This window comes from Uloborus diversus, chromosome 7 (assembly GCF_026930045.1).
Source record: "Uloborus diversus isolate 005 chromosome 7, Udiv.v.3.1, whole genome shotgun sequence".
Taxonomy (NCBI): Eukaryota; Metazoa; Arthropoda; class Arachnida; order Araneae; family Uloboridae; genus Uloborus; species Uloborus diversus.
In genome coordinates, this window is record NC_072737.1 from 41,835,633 (window position 1) to 41,860,667 (window position 25,035).

At 32.1% G+C, this 25,035-nt stretch overlaps 1 protein-coding gene across 2 annotated transcripts in view; it reads left to right on the forward strand.

Annotated features, from left to right (window-relative positions):
- The window catches only part of LOC129225586 (inhibitor of Bruton tyrosine kinase-like), a 52,335-nt gene extending 34,436 nt beyond the window's left edge, over positions 1-17,899 (forward strand). The window contains exons 13-25 of one of the 2 annotated variants that reach the window (XM_054860040.1): positions 393-496; positions 2,240-2,326; positions 2,429-2,549; positions 4,851-4,947; positions 5,146-5,247; positions 5,736-5,853; positions 5,993-6,053; positions 8,649-8,918; positions 10,084-10,262; positions 10,990-11,109; positions 14,202-14,288; positions 15,197-15,380; positions 17,678-17,899. In XM_054860040.1, coding sequence (XP_054716015.1) covers positions 393-496; positions 2,240-2,326; positions 2,429-2,549; positions 4,851-4,947; positions 5,146-5,247; positions 5,736-5,853; positions 5,993-6,053; positions 8,649-8,918; positions 10,084-10,262; positions 10,990-11,109; positions 14,202-14,288; positions 15,197-15,380; positions 17,678-17,806 — 1,659 coding nt within the window. In that variant the 3' untranslated portion in view covers positions 17,807-17,899. The remainder of the gene's footprint in view (positions 1-392; positions 497-2,239; positions 2,327-2,428; positions 2,550-4,850; positions 4,948-5,145; positions 5,248-5,735; positions 5,854-5,992; positions 6,054-8,648; positions 8,919-10,083; positions 10,263-10,989; positions 11,110-14,201; positions 14,289-15,196; positions 15,381-17,677) is intronic. The other variant, XM_054860041.1, reaches the window with a different exon arrangement.
- The last annotated feature ends 7,136 nt before the right edge of the window (positions 17,900-25,035 follow it).

The following is a 25,035-nucleotide window of genomic DNA, read 5'->3' on the forward strand; positions in this document are numbered from 1 at the left end:
AGTAATGGGAGGGGCACATTTTCAAGCATTGCTGTTTTTAAGTATGATTTTTTTCACTTCAAGTTGAAGTAGTCACGAAAATATAATATTTGTATTGTAGTTCAGAAAACCTCTCCAAGTATTTATTGTGAGGATTTTGACAAACATCAGATCAATGCATTTTATAATTTTTAGTGTAATCAATTCTTTTAAAGTGAATTCATTTTTTTAAAAAACATTGCACACAACTTTTGTGAGTGTTTTTTTATTGTAAAATGAGCGAATATAACAGTTATGGAATGTCACAAGACGCCTAATACTTGTGTCTTGTATTTGAAAGTAAATTATCACATTTGTTTGTGCCTATGTTTACTGATTTATAATGTACGTACCCTTTCATTTTACTTCTACAGAATGGCAAAAAGAAAAAAGGTGCTAAAGTATCCAAAGAGTTAAGCCCTGTCATTCTGCTTCAAGAAGCGAGTAAGAAACTTGGAATTAATGCTTTAGCTAAAAGGTATAATGAAGGTAGCAATGTGTGTAAATATTTTTATAATTGAATAATTAAATACAACAATATTGTTATTGATGTTGTGTCAGGATTGATGTTTTTTCCTCCCTCTCAATATAATAAGCTCAAAAAATTGTTTCACTTTCAGTTTTCGCAACCATACTGATTAGTATAATAAAAAATCTAGGGATGCTCTGATTGATCAGGTGTAATCAGTATTCGACCATAATCAACCATTTCGATGATTATTTGTAATCAACCTGTTTTAACTGATTAATCAACTGAAAAAAATTGAAATTTTTTAATTAAAATTATTTTAAGTATACCCAGTGCTAGAAACTGCTGAATGAATTCATGAACAGTAATTATAAATGTAATTTTCTGCGACTGAAAGTAACATGTCATTATAATTTAATAATAATAAATATAGAATTAAACAAGCAGCTCTATCCAGAGCTAAAGGACTGCTAAATAATATTGTTCTTACTAATTAAACATTAAGTGAACTTATGTACAGTAAAATCTCGTTAAATCTTCACTCAAGGGACCAAAAATTTTGGACCGCTTATGCAGAGTGACTACTTATGTGGAGTGGGAAATTAAAGAAGAAAAAAAATGCCTTACAAATACTGTCATGAATAGCTGTAGAATTCAGTGAGAAAAACAATAGCTTATGTAATCAATGTCCATTTATTAGTGGAAACTTAAAAACGAATTAAAAAGGGGGAAAAAACACTTGTTGTAGTTACCTTGTTTTATTTTCTCTTACTTATGCATTACTTAATAATAATAACAACTTATTTTAATGTACTTATGGTACATTAGAACAATCCATCAATGTTTACTGATGATGTTGTTGCTTGCTGAAAATAAATCTCTCTTTTAACATACTTCAAGCTGTTAATTATGTATCTGTTGTACCTTGAACAACGGATGTTAAATACTGACAAACTTTCTCCAAGCATTAGATTTTGTCTGTCTTGCTGGGTGGAGTTTGATTCAGACTCTTGGAATTAGGCAGAGTCACAGAAAACGTATGCTTTGAATGAACAGGAGTGAGATTTTAAAGAAAAAGGACTATCACACAGCATTTCAATTCAGTCTCGCGTTATTTTCTAAGATCCAATAAAAACAAGAATTTTAGAAAACAATTTTTGAGTGACTAGTAAACTGGAGTAAAAGTAAATTTAGTGACCTGTAAAGGAGGATTATTTTACATTACTGTAAGTGAGACCTTGTCTGGACCAAAGGAAAACGACAACTAAAACCCTTTTATCCGGTTGACTACTTATTGAGGTTTTATTGTATATGTCTAAATAATTTAAATAAGTTCATTTTTGTATTTTGCAGCATGTGAAAGGTCCTTTGAGTTTCATCCGTTTCAAGGTCCATTGACTTTGAATTTCCTTGGCTAAATTATAACCCCTTGTGCAGTTTCACATCAAAAAGAGCCCAGGTCCCTCCATCTGGTGGGAAACTGCATCATGATTCTCTATGCCATTGACATATGCGCCTTAATGGAGGCATATAAAAGTCGGGATGCCATTTTGGAGAAAATGAGAATCTGGGGAATTCTGCAGGAGAATAAGATCTCTAATAAAACATTCTCATTAGAAAGAAAGAAAAAAGAGTTCCTTTTATGTTCTTTCACAGATGCAGTGTGATTTGTTATCCATCAAATGTATTATATGTCCTTTGAAAAAAAAAATTTTTTAGCTGCTTTATTCATTTCTCTTTTTTTCCCTGTAGATTAGACTCAGTTAGATTAATAAATGGAAAAATTGCTGTCTTAGAAACTTCTCCTGCTCCAAAATTCTTTTTCAATCGCCATTCCTTGTAAGTGTATGTGTGTGTAGATATGTGACTTTTTTTATGTACACATGGATGTTTGGTATGCGTCTATTGCTTCAACTTTTTTTTTTTAAATATTACTTTCAGGCTAAACCTTGCAGATGTGAATCTAATTGCTGCAAATGGGGACATCTTTCCATGCCATAAGTGTATTCTTGTTGCTAGACTGGATTATTTTCAGAGCATGCTCAGCACTTCGTGGGCTGAAGTAAGTTGGTTTTGATAAATATAAAATCCACTTTAAAAAATTTCTTGTTAAGTTTTATTTTCCGCATTTTTCAATGCCCCTGTGTTTTGATTGTTGGCCCTCACGAAAAGGACCAACGGATGTGGAATGGTCGGTTCGGAAGAAATGAGCAATGGAAACTGAATTTCAATTTAAATAACATTTTATTCAAAACATATGTATAAGTGTAAATAGGAAAAACAAACATTCAACATTTATAAAATCAAATCCCCATAAACAAATTAAATATTTCCCTCCCAACATTCATCAACAAGAAATATCACATTATTCGTTTTCTCTAAATTTCTGTTCTAAAACGTCCTTAATAAACAACCCTAAACACAATGCCACATTGTTGGTACTGTCCAATAAAAACTAATGGAAAAAAGTTCATACCCCTGGGAGTCCACACACAAGCACTTGGCACACAAAACATGAGGGCCACATCCACCAATAGGATGTACTGTTGAGTTGAAAAAAACACGTCCACTCGTGGACGACAGACCATCCTCTGCCAATGGTCACTGCTTTCCAGGCACACCCCTGCCACAGTAGTGGACTCCTCACCATATGCAGCACAGGAAATTATTTACCTGGTTTCCATGCAATCCAGGAGAACATTCAGTAGTAGAGGACACACAGTCTATTAGAGGTCACCTCACCCTAATAGGGGATACGCAGTCTGAGAGATGCCTCACCCCACACTGAACCCGTACGGTCCGACCAGCTCGGATGAGCAGCTTCGGATCCTCCGGTCCTGTTAACCGTAATTCTCAATACTTCAACTCTTTCTTTCTAAATTTTAATTTTACAAAACCGCCTTCCAAACATAGGGTACTGTTTTAGAACTTATCCTGAACTTCTAGCAGGCAAAATGAATTTTAATTTTACATTTCTTTAATAAAGTTCCACGTCCCCTGCTTGGACAAATCAACCAGAGCTCACATGCTCACATCAAAACAAACCGTCTGCAGAACGGAAGCAAATCATAAGAGATCGATTGATTGATTGACTTTCTATTTAAACCATCTCTGTTACCCCCACGCAATGACGTGACGTCATCAAAATTTGCATCTGTTGCATTTCAAAGCAACTCAACACAGTTAATATTTCAACTGTTGCTATTTTAAATTATCTTCTTTACTGCTTTCAGCAGAAAGATCCTCAACTCTTGAGACCTGACGTCACGTCCGCCGATTTGCGAAACACGTGATTGACTTGTTGGGTGTTTAGTCAGTTGGGGATTTCTCACATGCTCACTGGATATTTACGTCTTTTAAAACTGGGAATCCATTTTTCTCGGATAGGTCTGAATTTACAGGTAAGTTTTAAACAATTTAAAATACATTCAAGCTTTATACGAATCTCTCCAAGAACCAAAATAATGGCTTTTGCCGACATTGATGTACAGTAAACTCCCGATTATCAGCGAGCAGATTATTGGTCAGTCAATCAACAATTGGGAACTTGTATTTTCGCAAAAAAAAAAAGCAAAAACCAATGGCAAGTTTTTTTTTGTTTTTTTTTTTCAAAAATTTGTGAAGTTGAACTGTTAGTTGTTTTTGTTTTCTTTATTCTTTGATTTATTAATTTCTTTCACCTTTTTTCATTGTACATGCACTTGTTCTTCATTGATGTTAAGTTCTGTTGTGTGAAGAAATACAAAGCATTTTACTGAACTGCATACATTTTCACTGTATCAATACAGCCATGTTTGTGAGGAAGAATATTTTTTTTACCTTTGTTGTCCCTCATTTTAGCCTTTTTGTGGCGTATCTATCATTTTTATTATTTGCAGCACTTGTGCCACCATATTCACACATCTGGAAAGTCGTGAATTTGTACCACGGTTGAAATTGTCTTGGGAAATCATGATTTTCAGCAAAAAAGTGCTTAAAAATCATGGAACCTGACTATTTGTCATGAATTTTGAACCCGAGAGCATACATTAGTGCCAAATTTACCAATTTTAAATAAAAGCGACACATTTCAGCTGCGTTTTGTGTTGTTAAGTGTAAGTTCCAATTTTTTATGTTTTTCGAAATCTGATTGCATCCACATTGATAAAACCTGCTCTTTTTTGGTTACTATATGATTCTACTACTTGGACATTAATAATTTTGTCCTCACCATTATTTTGTACTTTATAGTGTGTTAGTCAAAATGTTAAAAGTTTTCTTCTATCCTTGGCTCTTAAATGTTTTTCAGTTTCTTTTGCTTTAATTAAACTATATGACTTATATTTGTGGTTTCTATTCAATATTTTGATTGGTTTCCCTTTAGAGTTCTTATCTTGGAAATTTGTCTTTACCAATATCATCAGAAGTCATGGAGGTTGTACTGGAATATATTTACTCTGATAAAGCAAGTAAAATACTGGGTAAGTTTCTAAATTAACTTTGATAAAAGTATAGAATATTTTTTAAACTTAATAGTAAGTAGTAAATGCCAGTGACTTGCGGTCTGCCTAAGCAAATCGAGCAGTACTTGCGCACTCCTAAAGAGAAATTTTAAATAAATTATCAGTATATAAATTTAGTTGATACATCTCTTAAAATGCTCTGTACTTATTCTTTAGCATCTGAAGATCCAGAATTTATTTGCCATGTTCTGATGATTAGTGACCAGCTGCTAATTAACAGATTGAAAGAATTAAGTGAAATGGCTTTAGTTGAATTGAGTAAGTTTGTTAAATATTTTAATTTTAATTATTGCAGTAATAGCATTCTTTACTAAGTGATTCAGTATTTGGTAAATTAAATTGCAACTAATTATACGCTGAAATGTTTTTATTTTTATTTATGTGTATACAAATAATAAAACATATTGAGAGTAACCAGTTTTCTCCAATTTGCGAAAAAATGATTGTTAATAGTTGGCTGCTCGGAGAAGGGACAACATTTGCTTGCTTGAAGAGTTCAATTAAAATAATATTACAAACTATTTTTAGTGAAATGTACTTTTTGTGTTTCTATTTATTGAATCAAATTGAGATCAAAGCCAAAGCTTATAGCCTGTGGAATATATAAGTCTGGATGTTCAGTTAAAATCATTGCAATATAATTGTTTTTACTGCAGTTTGTCAACTGTTTTAGTAGTAATATTAACATTAACATTTTAAATAGGATTTTTAAAAAAAAATATTTTATTCATTTTTCTTCCATTTAGTTACACTAAAAAATGCAACTGAACTTTTGGAATTGGCATCAGTCTATAATGCTACACAACTGAAGCAGTCTTGCATGCAATTTATTTCACTCAATTTAGCAGCTATTATTGAAGCAAGGTAAAAATTAATTTAAAATATATAAACAAATAATTAAAGTTTAGCTTTACTTTTTTCCCCTCCTAAATTTATTGACTGCTTTTAAGCTCGTAACAAATTGTCTTTGTAAATGTTAAGAGAAAGATCTAATTATTCACAGGGCCTTGGAATTTCTGAGTGATCAAGTGATGATGGACTTGTCAGCTTATTACAGAAATTCGGTATGTGACTTTCTGTTTAAAACAAACATCCTGTAAGTCATTTACTGTTTATTTCCCTGCTTTACTTGTAGTTTTTCAAATAATAAACATTTTTTTTTAAACTAAGCACTTTTCATAATGCCCTCAAAAAGACAAAATAACTTTTCTTGGTCAGAAAGGACAGTAGTTTTCAATTAGTCCAAGAAAATGACACCACGAGCAAAGAAAAGTGCAGTTCAAGTCAACTAGAGAATTTCATATCAGTATCTAGCTTTCAATCATAAATTGAGTGTTGAAACATGCATATTTTTCTTAATTAGAAAGTATGGTTTAAAATGACTTAAGCCACACTTTTCTTTGTTTGTGGTGTCATTTTCTTGGAATAATTGAAAACTGCAGGAGTACTTATCTTGTTCTTTGTGATCCAGAAAATTTTGTCATTTTGAGTGCATGATGAAAAGTGCTTAGTATTTTTTTTAAAAAATCTGTCATTTTATTCTTTTTAGTGTAAATGCATTTCAGAAACAGAAAAAAATAATTAAATAAAAACAAAAAACCCGACTGCATAAAAACCAAAAAAACTAAAAAGAAAAATGTATAATCCCAGTAGTTTAGAACATTATTAAGTACTACTAAATAACTACACAGTTGAAATAGTTTTATAACCATACACAGATAAGACAAATCATAAATTCAAGAGCAGAATAGAAGGATCAACAGTCGGGGCCCATTCCTTTCTGATTCAAGGAACACCGTAACATTTGAATGAGCCCCGACTGTTGATCCTTCTATTCTGCTTTTGAATTTATGATTTGTCTTATCTGTGTACGGTTATAAAACTATTTCAACTGTGTAGTTATTTAGTAGTACTTAATAACATTCTAAACTACTGGGCTTATACATTTTTCTTCTTAGTTTTTTTGGTTTTTATGCAGTCGGGTTTTTTGTTTTTATTTAATAATTTTTTATTTTACACCTTTTAGTTAATTTTCATTGACTTGATTATTATGATCATAAGACGGTACATTTCGCAATCTTGTCAGTTCATTGAGAGAGTTTGTTTGTATCGTGAGGTTTATTAAGTATCTTGCGATGGTCAAAACTACTGATAATTAGGCCCTCTAGGGACCTAACGGCTTAAAGCTACATGTGCTTGATCTTCGGCAAAAATGGGCGAACTTAAATCAACCACAGCACAGCTATATAAACAGCTTGTATAACTCATGATGGTGTGAAATCGGAAACGTCAGTCAAATCTTTTTAGCAAAACTAAAAAAGCCTGTCGAGAAAGTACACGTCGCGAAACTCAGTCCCTTCAATCAAAGCAAAAAACAAATGCAACATGTTAGAGATGAAAATCGAATTAGTAGACTTTTTTTCCTTTGGTGCTTATTGCACGGGTTTATTTTGATGAGGACTACAATCTGAGTGTCTTGCCTTCGTTACGCATGATATATTTTTTATTACAGTACAGAATACATATAAAGAACACATGAAAGAATTTACATCAGAAAGAAGGGAAAGTACATCCGGAGCAAAGGTGTCTTGACCCACCGCCTCAAGTGGGAGAAGCAATCGCTTAGACCACTCGGCCACTGAGACCCCAATTAGTAGACTTAGTAAACAAAAAATTCAGGCAGTGAAAACTTCCTGCATTTGTCGTACGCAGGTAGCTTGCGACACCCAGCGTGCGCTGATCCTAAACTGATAAAATGGCAACTGGTTTTTGAAATGGTACTTTTGATTACTGTCATGTGTTTAGTGACACTCCCAAGGTTAAGACAAATCGATTGACGTAAGAATTACCAAAATTGGTCAAGGCATTTAGCCTCTAGAGCGCCATATAGGAACAGACATACATACATGGACTGTTAAACACATTACCCTCCTTTCTGTCGCTCACGCGCAGTCGGGTAATAATGTAACCATTACGAAACTTCACCCGATTCTTTCATATAAATGCTTCATACTAAAGCGAAAAAAATATCTATATACGTGTCTAAAACTTTAAGCAATTGGCACAAAAATGTAATTCTTGTTCCTAGGATTTATTTGTGGTCTAATTAGAACCACTTAAATATTAAAGGTTTCTCAAACTAATTTATGTTTCACAACATACAAGTTACTTGGGATAAAGATCCTAATATGTATTTTTTCTTATCCCTGTTATCTATTATATTATCAATGAATAATTTTCATGCTTGCTCCAAAGAAGCCTTTATTCAAAATTTTCAATGTTATTACTATTAATATTACTGTTGTAAGGCAACGAATTTTTGTAACAATGAGTTTTATATTTAATCATTTAATGGGGAAATTACATGAAATTTAAGGTTTTCCATCCTAACCAAAAAAATAATTTTATTTTAGAATTTAACTTTTTAGCGTTAAGTTGTACTTTCAGATTAAAAAATCATTTGGTGAAATCCCGAAGTCTTTAAATGGACTAGTTGATGAGATATAAGCAAAAGCAGGCCTCTGTGACAAATATACCAAGTACATTAAAAGGGCTTAAAAAGAAATGATTTTTGCAATTTGCTCCAAAATACCCTTATTTTCACCTAGCTGAAAAGTTCACCTCCAAGTAATATTCTATATGTTTTTTATTTAATGTAGCTACCTGCAATGTTTAGAAGGCGAATTTCCTGTTCTGGAGGTCCAACTAGAGACGAACTCAGCTTTATTGAGGAACATTTTCCCGTCAATAGCACATGTCCATTTGAAAAATACAAAATGGAAGATCATGGTAACAGACCCAAAGGTCGTCATCGCACTATTTCTCGCAGTGAAAAGGAGGCCACTTCTCCAAGAAATAAGAACAATTCTGAAAGCTCTGACAAGGATATTATATTTGATGTAATTGCTCCAAGCATGGAAGAATTAAAGGTATAATGACATAGTTCAATTTAAGTTTAGAAAAGTATTTGAATGTGCAGAACTGTGTTCTCTTACTGAACAGAAGAATTCAGTTTTCAGAAAATGTTTTTGTTATTATTATGAAAAAACTTGTACAAGCAGAATTTAAACTTACTATGTTTTATTTTGAAGAAGTCTTTCAAATGATGTCATTTAATGTTAAAATTAATATTGATAGCAAAAGTGTGTGTTCACAGAGTGATTACAAAGTTCCGTAAAGTTTTGCCAAGTTGTAAAATTTTTGTACACAATGTTTAAAGATGTGCTTGCTATTTAAAATTATTGGAGATTTGTTAGGGATATATGTATATTAGGGTGTCCCCCCCCCCCCTAAAAAAAGTCGATTTTTCAAGTCACAGTCCCTCTTGTATTTTCCCTTTTGGGCTAAAACAATTCTAAAACAAGTTTTAGATAATTTGAACAAGACAACCCATGCCGACTTGCACCTAAAATTTTTATGAAGGAATGGAATGTTTTGTACACACCTTAAATTCCCTAATTTATACAAAATATTCATATTTTGGAAAATTTAAGAAATTAACAAACACATGTAATTTTCTACATATGTGTGGTAAAATTAATGTCCTAAACCTTTTGCTTTTATTATTATTACTAGTGGTACCCACACGGCTTTGCCCATAATAGAAAAATTAAAAAGTCTTTTGGTTTGCCTGTATATTTACAAATAATGTATGGTGAATTTTCTCACTAATTGACTTGTACCCATGTTACGGTTCCGCATTATGATAATTTCGTATCTCGCAAATTGGCTTGTGCCCATGTTACGATTCTATGTTATGATAATTTCATGATTTACTAGTCAATCTTATGATAATTTCATTCTGAAAATTGGAATAGAAAAAGAACCACATTTAATTTTTGAAAAATCGCTTCGAGGTGCACACCCCCTTGCTACAAACTAACTTTGTGCCAAATTTCATGAAAATCGGCCGAACGGTACAGGCATTAAGCGTGTCACAGAGGTTATCCAGACAGAGAAACTTTCAGCTTTATTATTAGTAAAGATAAAGATTTTTTTTTTTTGATTTTTTCCCACATTTCTTTTTCAGCTTTCTTTTACTCATGATTTAAAGTTTCTAGAATTAAAGTACAAATTTGAATTAATTTTTTTTAGATTGTAGAAAGTGCTACAAAGCCACTTGATTTGCCCCTTCATTCCCCTAAAAAAGTTGAAGATAGTTGCAAGAAACCAGCACAATGGATTATGAGTTGCCCTACTCCTGATGAACTCAAAACATTGGATAAGATTATGTGTGAAGAAAAGCTGAAGTTATCAACCCTTAACAGGAAAAGGTATTTTTATTATTTCCTAAAATTTCTACCGACACTAAGCAAAAATGTCAATGTATGAATATATGAGGCAGTGCAAAGGGATGTAAGTGGCAAAATCAAATATTTGGAGATAACCAGTACACATAGTAGGTGAACCTCACCTCTATCTGAGTGACAAGATATGGTACTAGTAGCGCTGATAGTTGCTGCTACGCAGCATGATTTAGCAAGAAAATTCAATGAAAGCCTACCTAGAATGTTATCTTCAAACACGTTTTACTCAAAACTTGAAAATGTCCACTTACATCCCTTTGCTTCTCACTGCCTCAAATGATCTTTTAATTTTCGTAAATTCGTTATTAAAAGCTAAACTTCTATAAATTAAGCAGATAGTAAAACTATAGTGTTCAGAATTCTGTAAAGCCTAAATAATGGATCTGCTATGGAATGGTATAATTTATCGGAGTCCATCGACATCGCATTTTCTGAAACTACAAGTAGAACGTTTTCTCATACTAAGACATATTAAGCATTTGAAAAAAGAATTTTATTTAAGATTAAAATTTGTAAAATAGTAGCTTATTTCCATGTTGATCCAAGACAAATCAATTTAAAAGTTATTTCTTATAGTTTTTATCAAATCCGAAATTTGGGTTAGGTGTTTTTCTTTTAAATAAAGATGTGCATAATTTGTGTTTTTGATTTTGAGTGTTACAGTTATTGAAAAAATGATTTCTTTTTCTGACAGTAGTGACATGAAACCTATTCCTCATCTGTCGCAAAAGCAGAAGAAAATGCTGGATAATGCAAAAGACAGAAACATAGATCTTATTCCAAATAGTCCACCCAATAAAACTTCCTGTCCATGGTAAGATAAGTTCTAGTTTTGAATTTTAACCTTGATAAACGTTTTGTAAAATTTTGATTCCATGTATCTTTTCAATAAGTGTGCAGTTATCCTGTAATGATCCCCCTTTCCCTAAAAACTTAACAAAAGCTTGATCCTTTTTTTTTCTTTTTTAATTGTTTTGAAACATTTCTTGTGCTTTACCTTTTTTTATGTTCTGTGAGTTAACAGTGTTGGCACAAGTGAATTGTTCTAATGCAATTCAAATTCTATTCAAATAAAGCATAGCAAAGTTTAGTGCATCATAATTTAAATTTGAAACCTCATAAATTGAATAAAGTTTTAATTAGTAATAGTGTACAATTGAAGAATTGATAAACCTATCGCACATTATGGAGTAGAGTAGCAAGAATGTCTTAACTTTTGCAAAGCAAAAAATACCAAGTACTTGCAAAAAAAATTTGCAAGCTTCCAAATTCTAGTTTTGTATCCTTGTAACCAGAGCCGTGTCCAAGGGGAGGGTTTTAGGGGTTAAACCCCTCCCATTGAAAAAAAAAAGTATGTCAAATGAAGAAAACGATTGACTTAAATTAACTTTAATGTGAAAGCATGGTTTAACGCCCCCCCCCCCTTTCTCTCTGAAGTTTTTCTGTAATTTTAACTCAGTAATTCTGTATTTTTTTCCCTCTAATTCAACTCAGTTGGACCTAAACGCTTGCATTTCTTTCTCTTATAACTTAAAAAATTTTTCATGACATTCAAATGTTATGTAATTTACAACTGTTAAAGCTTTGCCGACTGAAATAATATTTTGGAAAAACTGTGGTGGTAGAACTGTTGAATTATCTACCGATACAAAGCATTAATATTGCTTATTGTAAGGAGGTAATGATGAATTTGGCATGTGTTGCAGCTATGAAGGTGTATTAGTGATGGTGTTTAGCAATGTAATTTGCATCTACAATAAGCTCGTTCTGAGCATTATTTCAGAACATAAAATCTAATATGCATTCTCTTACATAAAAAGAATTCGTGGAGAGTTTTAAACACTTGTTGCAATAAACTGCATAGTTAACAGATTTAATTAAAAAGAAACAAGCAAGGTTTGATAAAAGTGAACCTGTAAAATGAAGGAATACTTTGGTCATTTGAGCAGCCAGAATTATTCTTCTAGGGGAAGGGGGGGGGGGTACAGCAGTACTTACAGGTGCATAAACGCCATACTGGGATCGATAATTTGTAGTAAAAGTATGAAGGTTGTGAGGGATTGAATCCCCCCCCCCCCCCCCAGGTAAGATTAAAACCCCTCCCTTTATGAAAATCTGGACACGGGCCTGCTTGTAACCTTGATAAAACCTAGCTTTGTAACATTGATAAACGTTTTGTAAAATTTTAATTCGATGTGTCTTTTCGATGAGTATGCTCCTTTCCTAACCTAAAGGACATTTTATCTTTTTTTTGGTGTATGTTTCTGTCTCTTTTTTTTTTTATTTAATTTTATTTATTTATTTTTTATTTTATTTATTTTTATTTATTTATTTTTACTTTATTTTATTTATTTATATTTTTTTTTATTTATTTTTATTTTTTATTTTATTTTTATTTTTTTTTTTTTTTTTGAAATTCTGAATATATTTCAGGTAGTGTAGGAGTTCAGATAATTAGAGTTCTACTGCAATTATTTCTTTGTAATAACCAATTGTTTTCAGCGCTAATTGTTAGTTCTAATTTAAATCAATGGTTAAGTATATAAAAGCATTGTATAAACACTTCAAAAGATTTTTCCTCCCAGCAAACCTTTTTTTTTCTAAGTGACAATATCGCTACAAAGATTATTAATGTTTATTATCATTTTTTAAGCAACAGATTTTATACAAATGATGCAAAATTGTGATTTTGCCTAATACAAGTCTAGTAATTTTGTTGCAAAACTGTGAGCTGACCAGATACAAAAGCTGATTATTTTACTAAATTGCTATTTTGCTGATCTAAAAAAGAGATTCTTCTTTTTCATCTGTGTGAAAGTCTCACTGACAAATTTGTTAACTACACTCAGCTCTATATCCAGGGTTCGTACGCTCCTTCAAAACTCCTCCAAAACTCCTTCATTTAGGAAATTTTTTTGAAGGGCCCATCAAACTCCTTCAATTTAGTTTTTACTCCTTCAAAACTCCTTTTTTAGTTCAAGGCTACATAATCTTCCTCTATGACAGTCATTTAAAATACTTCATATAGCCCTAACAGTGAACCATGTAGAAGCAAAACTTCAGCAAAATAAGATCAGTTTTTGCATCACTTTTCTGTAACAACGTTAGCTACACATTTTCCCGATGAAGAAAACTGCTTGTTGATAATGCTTTATAATCAATTAGACTTTCAGATGACGATGAAGTCACAAGCTAGCGAGTTTTTACTGTGCTATATCAAAAACATGTGAATTACTTAATTGGTCTATTTATTTGGTAAACCCACCTAACGTATAAACTGATATTATGGACACTTGTGGCACCCCTCACTTCTTATGGCGGGCACCTTAAGTGCCACGGCACCCAGTTAGAGAACATGGTAAGGAAGGGGGGAAAAGGCAGACGGGTTCATAAAATTGTGACAAGGGGAAGAGAAAGGGTGACAAAAAGTGACATCACACAGTTGTTACGGCAATATGTTTTTGAAAAATATGACATGAAAAAAGGGGAAGGGGTCAAATATGTTGAAAACAGTTTCAAATCATTTAAGGTCAGCCCAAAAGTACTTCAAAATCTCATTTTAGTTCTTCAAAACTCCTTCATTTTATTCCTGAAATTTAGTACGAACCCTGTACATCTAATGTTTATTTTTCATTTATAATTCAACTTATTTAGGACATTTCATTTGCTTATTAAATAAGTGTTCATCCATTGAATAGCATTTAGTTTTATTCATTTATTTGGTGTTTTTTATTCGCTTTCAGAACGCTATACCGTAATGTACAATGTAACTGATTAAGGATATGACATTATATTTTCTGGGCTATATTGTATGCTTTGTTCCTAAACATAAATGAAAATATATTCATGAATTCTACTAGTGCATTACAGCAAAAATGAAATGTTTATGTCTAAATTGTTTTTTAGGGGCAAATTACAGGAGCAGTCACCACCTTCACCTTCCTTTTGGGATGCTTTGGCAAAAAAAGAATTTCAACCCTCATTTATTAGCAGGTGAGTTGAACTTATCTCAACTCCAGAGATCTAACTGTTAAGTCTTATTTCAAATTAAAATGATCATCCTACTAATGTACTGATGAAAGCCATTAGGGAAATTATGTACCAGTTATTGTATTTCTTAGATTTTGCTTTTTTTTTTCAAATAAAGAATTGATTTTATAGTTATTCATGTACTTAGCTTACGAAATAAAACTTGTCAAAAAGGGGAAGCATAAAACGTTTCATTTCCAAAAATTTGTTCCGATATGAAGGATCTAAAATCTCTTTCTTGGTGATGCAAATTTAAAAATAGTTAATGAAGTATTAAGAAATACTGAGTTACAGGTCTGAGATCCCTCCCAAAATAGTTATGCTTATAAAATGAGACAGTGTATGACAAAATTGAGTGCACCAACCAAATAACATTGTGCGTGTGATATATAGATAATCTAATTAATCTGGGCCAATTTATTATATTTATTTATTTATTTAATGTGATGAAATGGGCAAGTGATATGATTTCAGGAGAAATTGTTGGTCTAAAGTTGCTTTATTGTATTGCACTGTTTTAACTTCATCATAACATACTTATAAACCCAATTTCGAAAGTATTTTAAAATTTTAACTTTATTTGCTTTTTTTGCTAAAGCCTTTTCTATTTAGACGAAATTGAGTGCATAACACGTCACTCTCTCTCTCTCTCTCTCTCTCTCTCTTATACTAATAAATAAGATTACACTTATTTATTAGTATAAGTGATGTGCATTAGTATTTTTTATTGATTCAAAAGAAGCTTAGTTATTTTTTTGCTGCTCATATCTTGATTTTCACAAATTTACTCTTTTTACAGAAGCTCTTACTGTAATTTTGTAGTTAATGCATGGCATTTTTTTTTTTACAATTATGTTTCTTCCATTCTGCAGTGATGTAACTCCAACTAAAGGTTCTTCTAGTTCGTCTGATAGTCAGCTTGTGGTTGAAAATGGTAGTCCTTCACTAGATAAAACACAAGGCATTGTTATTAGTCTGACTGATATCCAAAAAGATGAAGAACAAAAACAGCGTAGCTTAGTCAATTCCAAAACTAAACCTTTGCATCTGATTAATGTAAGTAAATACCATCTGCATTGTTTCTTCTTTCTTCGGTAGTTTTAATAATAAGGTAGTTGGCCTGCTACTTCAATGTTTCTATTGATTTTAGTAAATATTAATATACTGCTACGCGATAAGAGGTTTTTAATTTCTGGAAAACTTTTACGTAGCACAATTTTTTTCAGACGTTACTCCAAATGGCAAAGACTAAGTGCAAGTGTTAAATATAATAACTAGAATTATTAGTAAATAAACAACGTGCGAAACTTGTGTGTTGAATTTCCATATTGTTTAAAATTTTTGATTTTGTAGAGCGTTGTTAACTTTAAAAAATAATTTTCTAGAGGAAACTGTGTGGAAAGGTTTTCCATTAATAAGTGCCTCAAAGTTCTTGTTGTTTTTTAAAATAAGATTCAAAGCAACAATATTTTGATTTTTCAGGGTTGAAAATTGAGTGTAATTAAATTATTAAAAATATGTGTATGACTTGTACACTATAGTTTTGAAACAGGCAAAGTGGAAAATTATGATTTTTTTATAACACGGAAAGAACGTTATATTTGGAGACTTTGAGCATCATATTTAGTTGACTGGGTCCAGCTTAAAAGAAAGGATAATTTCAAATAGTGCTCTTAATATAAATCGATGTTTACATCAATCATTTAAAAGATTGAAAGAAGTGATATTTTGAAATGTGTGCTGAGAGAAAAGCAGCATTTATATTAATTACTCGAAAATTTTATGCCTTTATTTTTATTTCAAACTCATCTCCCCCCCCCTTTTTCTTAGTATGCCTTTTTTAATTGTTTTATTTGTTTATAATTCCCTTTTATAAAGGTAAAGGGTTTGACGATTGAGGCAGTGAGAAAGCAAAGGGATGTAAGTAACAAAATTAAAAATTTGGAGATAACCAGTACAAATAGTGGAAGGACCTCTTCTCTGTCTTGAGCCAAGAGATAGTACGAATAGCCTTAGTAGGGACTGCTGTACAGCATGATTTAGAGAAAAAAATTTAATGAAAGACTACCTAGAATCTGAACTTTAAGTGTGATTTACTCGAAACTTTAAATAGTCCACTTAATTTCTTTGCTTCTCACTGCCTCAATTAGTGATTAAAAAGTCCTGATTCTTTGTAAATATTTTTTTCAATTGAGAAGTGAAATCAAGTAAATCTTTTAAACACTAAATAAGTGCTTGTAGTCGTTATGCATTTGAAAAAAAAAATTTAAGTTAAATCAAATCAAAAAATCTCAAATCAAGTCATCCAAGAAGCCAAGAACATTTTCAGTAGATGTTCTCAAATGACTTGATAAAGGGGTTCCTTTATATCCCTGAAATAAGTGTGTGTGCATCTTATTTTGGAAATCTTTGCATCAGAGCCTTCTTTTTACTTCTTACTACTTTTAAAGGAAGTATTGTATTCACGAAAAAATTTTGACCCAAAAATCGGCCTTAATTTACATTTTGCTCGCCCCCAAATGAATGTTGAGGGTTTTTTTTTTTTTTTTTTTTTTCAACACATGAGCTTGTTTCCTCTTTCATTTTGGTCACAAAGGTTAATATTTAGTATTTGTACACGTGTGTTTTTGTTTATGACGAACATTTCTGATTAGTTGGTTTTTGTTTGTCAACTAAGATCAATCTTATTTAGAATTTAGTGATATTCTAAAACTATGTTGTATTGAGGCAGCGATTGTCAACCTTCTTTCTTCTGTGAACCCATACCGGTCCATAGGGTCCTCAGAAAAATTTGACCGGTCCTCAGAGATTTTTGCTCTTTCACGTAGAAAAATTTTCCTTACAAAAAATTAAAATAAAAAGTAAGAAAACACTATCATAATAGTCCTATGCCAAACCTTTTAAGAGAATTTTGTAATTATTTTTTGTAATTTTCTATGATTTTTCAGCTATGCTTATCACTTATGCACATTTAATTTACAGTAATTATTTATCTTATTTTTAACATTTAAATATTTTTTTAACAGTTTTAACAACAAAATAAGTTTTGTTTATATATTTATTAATTGATTTATTTTTTTATTATTTTGTTTTTAAAAAAATTCCTCGGCCATTCACAAAAAAATTTTCACCAGTGTTTAATGGTCCCTGAGGCACAAAAAAATTAATTTGCAAAAACAAAAAGGAAAAGAAAAGAAGAAGAAAAACCAAACTGATCCACAAGTTTTTTTTTAACTCTTGTGGGTCAAAAAGGTTGAGGACCGCTGTATTAAGGTATGCTATTCTCTTATCTCTAAAAGGGTTTTCAAAATATTTCAAGAAATCAATATTTCTAATTTCTTGTCTGACAACAGATTGAAGATCAAGCTATTGAAGAACTGATAGCTCTGTACAAGGCAGAAGACAATCCTAAAGAAAAAATAACAGTCTCAAGAGTAATGCAAGAAATTGCTAGTCCCGTCTGGAAGAAACGTGGCAAATGACTTTTCTTTTGTTTCCTATGTTATGTATTTTATTTTTGTTATTTCTGTTGAATGTGATAAATTGTTAAATAAAACTTAGGAGATTACAATTGATCTCAGTTTCATGTTTTGGGTGTTTGCATGTATCTTATACTGGAAAACAATACATGCCACAAAGCTGATGCCGTAAAGTCATTGATAAGTACAAAAATAATTTATGTAAAAACAGGCTCTAAGTTGTTTTCTATAAGAGTAGTTGGAGTTACTAACTTTTGGTAGAAAGTAAAAATGTTTGTCGTCACAAGTTCCCATTCCAAATCAATTCCTCCGGGGGCTAGGGGTGCGGGATCAAGGGTTAATCGGTTCCTGGTCTGGAACAGAACACAGACCTCTCTTCATGGTCCAATCCAGCTAGTTAAACCCTATGTTTGCAAAATTATTCATTTTTATCCTCCAATGAAAAAGAATTGAAAGTTTTGTTAGAAAGAGTAATGTGCGAAAGTTGATGTAGTATTTCTCATATGAAACTTTGACATTGAAATGATCAACAGTTTTCTGAGTTTAGCCTCCAGTTCTTCACTACTCAACACAAACATCGTGGGATTTTTTTCTTCAATTGGGGAGTGAAATGTTTTCGGACCTACAGTGCTGGCCAAATTATTAGACTAAAGAGTTTTTTTTTTCGTTTTTTGTACACTATTTGTACTAAAATACTATTTATTTTACTGTTAAAGTACAGTACATACTGCAGACTGATTAATACGTTATTTTAGCATAATTTAATGTTTGCAGGTGGCAGCACTGTCTGCTTTGTTTATGTTCTTTGTTTATCTACCTACGAGGAATATAAGCTCAATCAGCTTAAACAGTTCACTAGTTCTTTTTATTAGTATGTTCTGTTATATTTAAAGTTAGTTTTCGTTAATTAGTGAGTATGTGTATGTGAGTATATATAATAGTGAGTATAAAAAAAAAATTACCTCCTTTTTTAAAAAGTTAAGAAATGGTGTAAACCATGTGAAAAGTATGCCAAAAAGACTTAAAATGCTCATCAAGAACGAGGGAATGCATACTAAATATTAGGTAATTATTTCACTGTTCGTTAATGTGACTATAGTTATGTAATCAATAAAGAATTTGCTTTTAAAACAGTCTTAGTCTAATAATTTGGCCAGCACTGTATATCCTAGAGTTCATGTGTGTTTTTATCCCGGATGGCGGCTTTTAGATTTAACTTGTTTGTTCATGGCATTGAAGTTCCAGAACAGGTGAACCGATTTTTATTTAGTATTTTTATTTTGTTTGAAAGTTTACTTGATCAACAATGTTCTTGGCAGTGATTCATTTGAGTTGGATAATTTTTGTAATTGAAGGACTCGGGGTAAGAATGTGATATGCCACATGAGGTGAGTTTTTCAGTAGGCCAATTTCCAACTTTTGAAAAATTCTTCAAATATTTTTTTGGGTTTTATACATTCTTTTTTTTTTCTTTCCAACGGGGCTGTATAAGAGACCCACCTTGAGGCGTCTGGGCCATAACCAGATCTAGTGCGCTCCCCAACAATGCATCAGTCTTTCGTATGTCACAATTAAGGCGCTGATGCATGACACAGTAGTGTTTTTGACTCCCAGTTTCCACCAGATGGAGGCACCTGTGCTCTAATTTGATGCAAAATTGCACTAGGAATTTAATTTAGCGAAGGGATAGTCTAAGCCAAACGAATACTCAAGGGATCTTTTACATGCCACATAATCATGTGACATGGGTGTTGAAGATTTTCTGCATCTTGAAATTCCGCCGACTGGCCTCCCAGGTCGGAACCTGGGTCTCCAGGCGTAGAAGGCCAGCGCCTAACTATCACACCACCCCAGCCAGCTTTATACATTCTATATTCTGCAATACTAAAACCAGATATGTTTTTTTTTTTCAAAGGTCATAATCCATTGTCATGTTTATTTCAATTTTAGTTATGAAAAAAATTTTGATCAAAATACATCTTGGGGTATCACATTTCTGCCTCAAAAATCTACTCATTCAAAAAAAATTAAATATTTAATGTCCATGTGAAAATGACCAAATTAGGTTTCTGGAAAATAAACTCAAAATTTCATTCAAAATTATAAAATTTTGCAAAATTCTAGAATATGTTAAATCATATGTTTTTTACTCTAATAATTCAGTTACATTGTCATCTATTTCATTGTTTGGTTTAAGATTATTATAGCTTTTGTAGTAAATCGGGGGAATAAATGGAAGAAGTGATTTCACATCTTTAAATGTTTCCTCATTTGTTTTGAGTGGCATCTTGTACTTCTATTAAGTGAAGTTTAATATCAGCAGGTCGACCAACTCTGATGAACTGCACTTTGTTGAAGTCTCCATTTAGTGAATGCTTGACAAATAAGCTTGATGTGTTCTTGGAGGCGAAAACGAAACGCTAAAGCTTATGAAAAGTCAACTGGCTCATTTATGGGAGCAATAGTATGACATACCACACTATCTTCATGTAAAGTTACAACAATATTGATTCCTGCTATCAGTTATGTAACATTTTTTGGAAGAATTTCCAATTAAAAACTCAATAAATGGTGTTTATTTGTAAAAAAATATTTTTATTTACATTATTTTACTGCTAATAACTATCTGAAACTTCTGCAGCAACAGAATGACTAGACACTAATTATTATTTTATGAACTTACCTGTTCTGAAGATGAGAAACCATGATTTGATGGTTGATAATCTTTATCTTCAACACTTACATCAAAATCTAAAGAAGAATCACCACTGTAATTGTTAGGTAAATTCTTTAAATTGTCTGGCAAATGTCTTGTCATATTCTTCATCAAAAACAGCTTGCCTTTCTTCAGAGCAATAACATTATTTGATATTCAGTCGTGACATGTGTCGGAATTTACACAAAATAATACAATGAATTATTGCTAGACAGAATATCAAAAGCAGCATGTAGACCAAAAAAGTTATTTGTTCAAAAATGTGGCTTATCACCAGGGTTGGCAAGTTTCTGCCGAGGCGGTTAAAACCACTGGTAGAAACCGGTTAAAACCGGCATGGCAAAAACCACTTTCTGTCACATTTGCAGCAGAAACTGGCAAAAACTCACAAAATGAAAAAAAATATATTATTGACATGCAATAGGAAGTGCATGGAAAAAATAATTATTAACCGAAGCACAATTTAATTACAATAATACCACAATTTACAATCAAATGTTACATTGTTTGAACACTGCAGTTGCTTCTTAGAAAAGGTGGTTTCTAAAATCTAAACAGTTTCTCAATCTAATATGTACAAATGAGAAACTTTAAAATATTCCTGCAACAGAAGAGCTAGCAGGCAATGCATGAAGGAACAAGCAATGTTTGTGAGACTTTCATCTATTGTAATTTTTTTTTAACTGGTCCACCATGCAGTAACTGGGGTAGTGGGAGAAATTCAACTGGAAAATAAGTTTTGAGAAATAGGGATAATTTGTTTTGCAAAGCTGTGACATTAGGTACAAAATCTATGTTAATATTGGCAAATAAAATTCTGGCACTTTCTTCTTGAAGCACGTGATAATTTCGATCACAAACAATTTAGATGAAACATATAAGTGAGCAAAATTAAATCAGAAATGCCTTTTAATTTTGTATGTCGCTCCTCTTTCCTGAGCACCTATATGATTTTCCGTCCTTTGTTAGATTAATCCAAACATTACGAGCATCTGCAATCGAAAAGTTCCCTTCTCGAACTAAATCTAGGGCATTATCATAGGATTTTATTTTTTTTAAATGAAATGAAGTTTAATTTTTTAGTTTACTTAAATGAATATCATTTAGCAATCACTTAAGTAATTAAAGATGCTTTTAAGTTTTTGCCAGTTTCTGCCGTTTTTTACCGGTTAAAACCAATTTCTGCCACTGGCACGGCAAAAACTAGTTTCTGCCGGCAGAAAGCCAACCCTGCTTATCACGTTCTTACCCCGAGCCCTTCAATTATTTTTATTCTGACTGAGAAATTTAGGTTTTTTTTTTTTTTTTACTGATGAGTCCTAGTAAGAAAACGTTTAAATTGTTTGCCATATTTTTTTAACGAATGCATAAACTGACGAAACTTAAGTAATAGTCCATCCTCCTTCTATCCCCCCCCCCCCCTAAGAGCAATGGAACACCCCAAGATGAAAAAAAAAACCCTCCAAAAATGAGATCCCCCTCACAAAAAATTGTAAATCCCCTTAAAAATATCCCCCTCCTCTTTAAAATTTCAATGTTCCACTCTGTGCCATGAACCCCCCCCCCCCCTTCCTTCCTCCTTTTGATCGGCACCCCTGCTTAAAGATATATTTTAATACTTTCAACAATGCAGCCTAAACGCATTGTCAATGGTTACTTCTCCAGTAGCTGGTTGGAAGTTTTTTTTTTCTAGAAAGTATTGAGAGAACTTATTTTTTTCTTAAGTTGCAGAACATGAATAGTGAATCATGACCAGTAAAAAAAAGTAAATCCAGTTTTGAATGATGGGGGGGGGGGATTTTAGCATCCTTATATTGTTGGTTGACACTTTCTCTCCTTGAATTCTTTAAACTTGTTTGCTTGTAACCCTTTTCAGGGTTATGAGACCTAGGTCAGAGTATTACTGCTGTAAATTGGTTTGTTTTGTATTTGTATTTTTTCGCGGCTTTGTCTTTACTCAATCTTAATTATAATATATAAAGCAAAACAGACAATGGTAATAAATTTACATGCTTCTCTGTTCTGTAATCGCAAAATATGGTAAGTTATTTAACAGAACTGAAAAATACTGATGCTGCTTTTTTTTTTTTTTTTTTTTCTAAATATGTAATTAAATGCTTTGATGGATCAGCTACTACACAAAATTTTTTTCATTTGTATGTACTTGAGCAATGTAAAAGTAAGAGAATTGACAACTACTGTAGTACTAGTACAATAAGGTTTTGCAGCTACCAATAGACCTTACTTTTTGTTGGTGGTAAAAACAATTATCATTCCTGCTTTAGTCAACTTAAGAACTTCAAGCAAATTTTACGTGATGCGTGATTCGCAAATCTTCCAAAATCAAGATTGTCTGAAAAGTTAAAAACCGCGTGTCGTGGAGAACCTGTAAATGGTGGATTTTTCACGGAGTTTTATTTTGATCAGAAGAGTCATGGAAAAGGGTTAATTTTGGTAAAAACCTGAAAACTAGTGAAAGCAGACCTGGAAAAACATAACCTTCTGCATCATAAACTGCTGCAGTTAGTAGGTTATTATGTTCTTTTCCCGCTGCGTCGAAACCAGAAGGAACGTACTTATTTGCATGTGAAGTGAGTATTTACCCAAAGACTTAAAACTCAGGTATCAACAGAAAGAAGCGTTAAGGAACGAATATTGAAGTTTCAATTTGAAAATGTTTAATAGTTTGTTTTTGCTTATGTTTCAAAGGAAATCTTAGTTTTTTAATGCATTTAGAAAGCCGCAAACTCGGAAGTTTAAGTCTAGAATTTCCATGGGTTTTTTTCTGTAAAAGTCAGTTAAAGTGTTCGTCCAACTGTGAGGTCATGACAGTTAATGATGAGTACAAGTGAATGTTGCTCTTGGTGTAAGTTTCGGTAAAATGTAATGGATTAGGACAATAAAGAGAGAAAACAAAACGATTACGATTTTAACTTATAATGGCTGGGATGCTGGGAAATGATTATTACTGCGATTACCGAGGCATGAGTGTCCATATGCGTAATTTTACAGGGGTAAGGCATTTTTTTATAGGTTTAAGGGGCTCTGATTTAAAGTATCGGTTCCCAACCGGTAGTTCGCGAAGATAATATTGTAATGGCGAAATTTTAACGAACTTGCTAAGATGAATTCTCAAGTTTAAGCGTCCCCCCCCCCTCCATCATTTATTCAATTGTCTGTAGCACATTTGATACTTTTACAGAAAAATTTTAGCATACTTTTTGAGAAATTTTTACTTTTAAAGAATTAGGTGTGTCATTACAAAGCGCGTATTTTTCTCTTTTCGTTAAGAATGATAAAAAATAGAAGACATGGTTAAAACGTTACACTTTGGAATACAGTGTATTCAAATGAAGGAATACGAATGCCTGGGTTTTCTCAAACTTTTGATGAAAAATTCAATTAAAAGTGATGGAAAGATTTCATGAAGCAGTTATAAGCGTCTGAAACATCTTTAGTGAATATTCGATGTTTAGTTTCTTTATCATTTGAGTGCAATAAAGAGCTATTGCGCTTCCTTTATAATGTGCGGAAATCGCGTAGAAGTGCGATCCCGCTATCGTTTATTGCTACAATTTCCACACTGCATGGGGTACAATTTATTTTGAGCTTTATTGTCGAATGAAACAGAGAAAAATGGCTAGCAACTCAAAAGTTCTCCAAGAAGTAAGAAAAGATAAATTATACTTTAGAAAACTTTTCTGGGTGAAGCTTGCAGCAGTGTGAGGTTCACAGTAAAAAAAAAATCAACGGAGCTTAACCAAACAATCTAATTTGCGGTATCTGTAAAAAATGAATTCATGAAATTTGTGCTTCTCTTTTAAAAAGCGAGCTGAAAAATATTTTTGTAGATAAAAATTACCTTTTGTGTAATAATTACAGGTAATTATAGGCGTTTATATTATTTTTCAATACAAGCATTTTATACCGTCCATTTAATACAATGAAAAGAAAGCCCTCAAGCGATTATTGTACCCAATATATCCTTTTAAAACAACTGGATTCGTAGTCTTTTTAAAGAAGGCATAAATTTAGATACCTTTCTAATTTTTCAGAAAAAAAAAAAGATATTTTAGTTAATCTGAGAAACTTCTTTGGAAGGTATTCTTAAGGATCTTTCTTTATTTGACTTCTGATTTAGTATTCTACGAATAAATGTAACGTAAGAATAAATGAAACTGTCAGATATTTGAGCAAAAGCTTGAGCTTTTTTGTTCCACAGATCCCATTTTAAGAGTTTTTTAGAAATTGACTAAAGTTCAACACAAAATAATCAGTTTTTTTTTTTAATTTGATATGCATTCAAATTTCTAGATCATTTTAGTTTGTAACAAAATATTTACTTTTAATTTTCGCAATTTTGATTTCGTTCCTGTTGTGAACTATTCAACAACATCCAACTTTAAGAAAATCACGCACACACACAATCATTTACACACTTACACGTGCACAATTTTATTGTGCCAGTGCGTGTTCTTGTTCTTACTTATTGCATACTGCATAAGGGGTTCGCCAG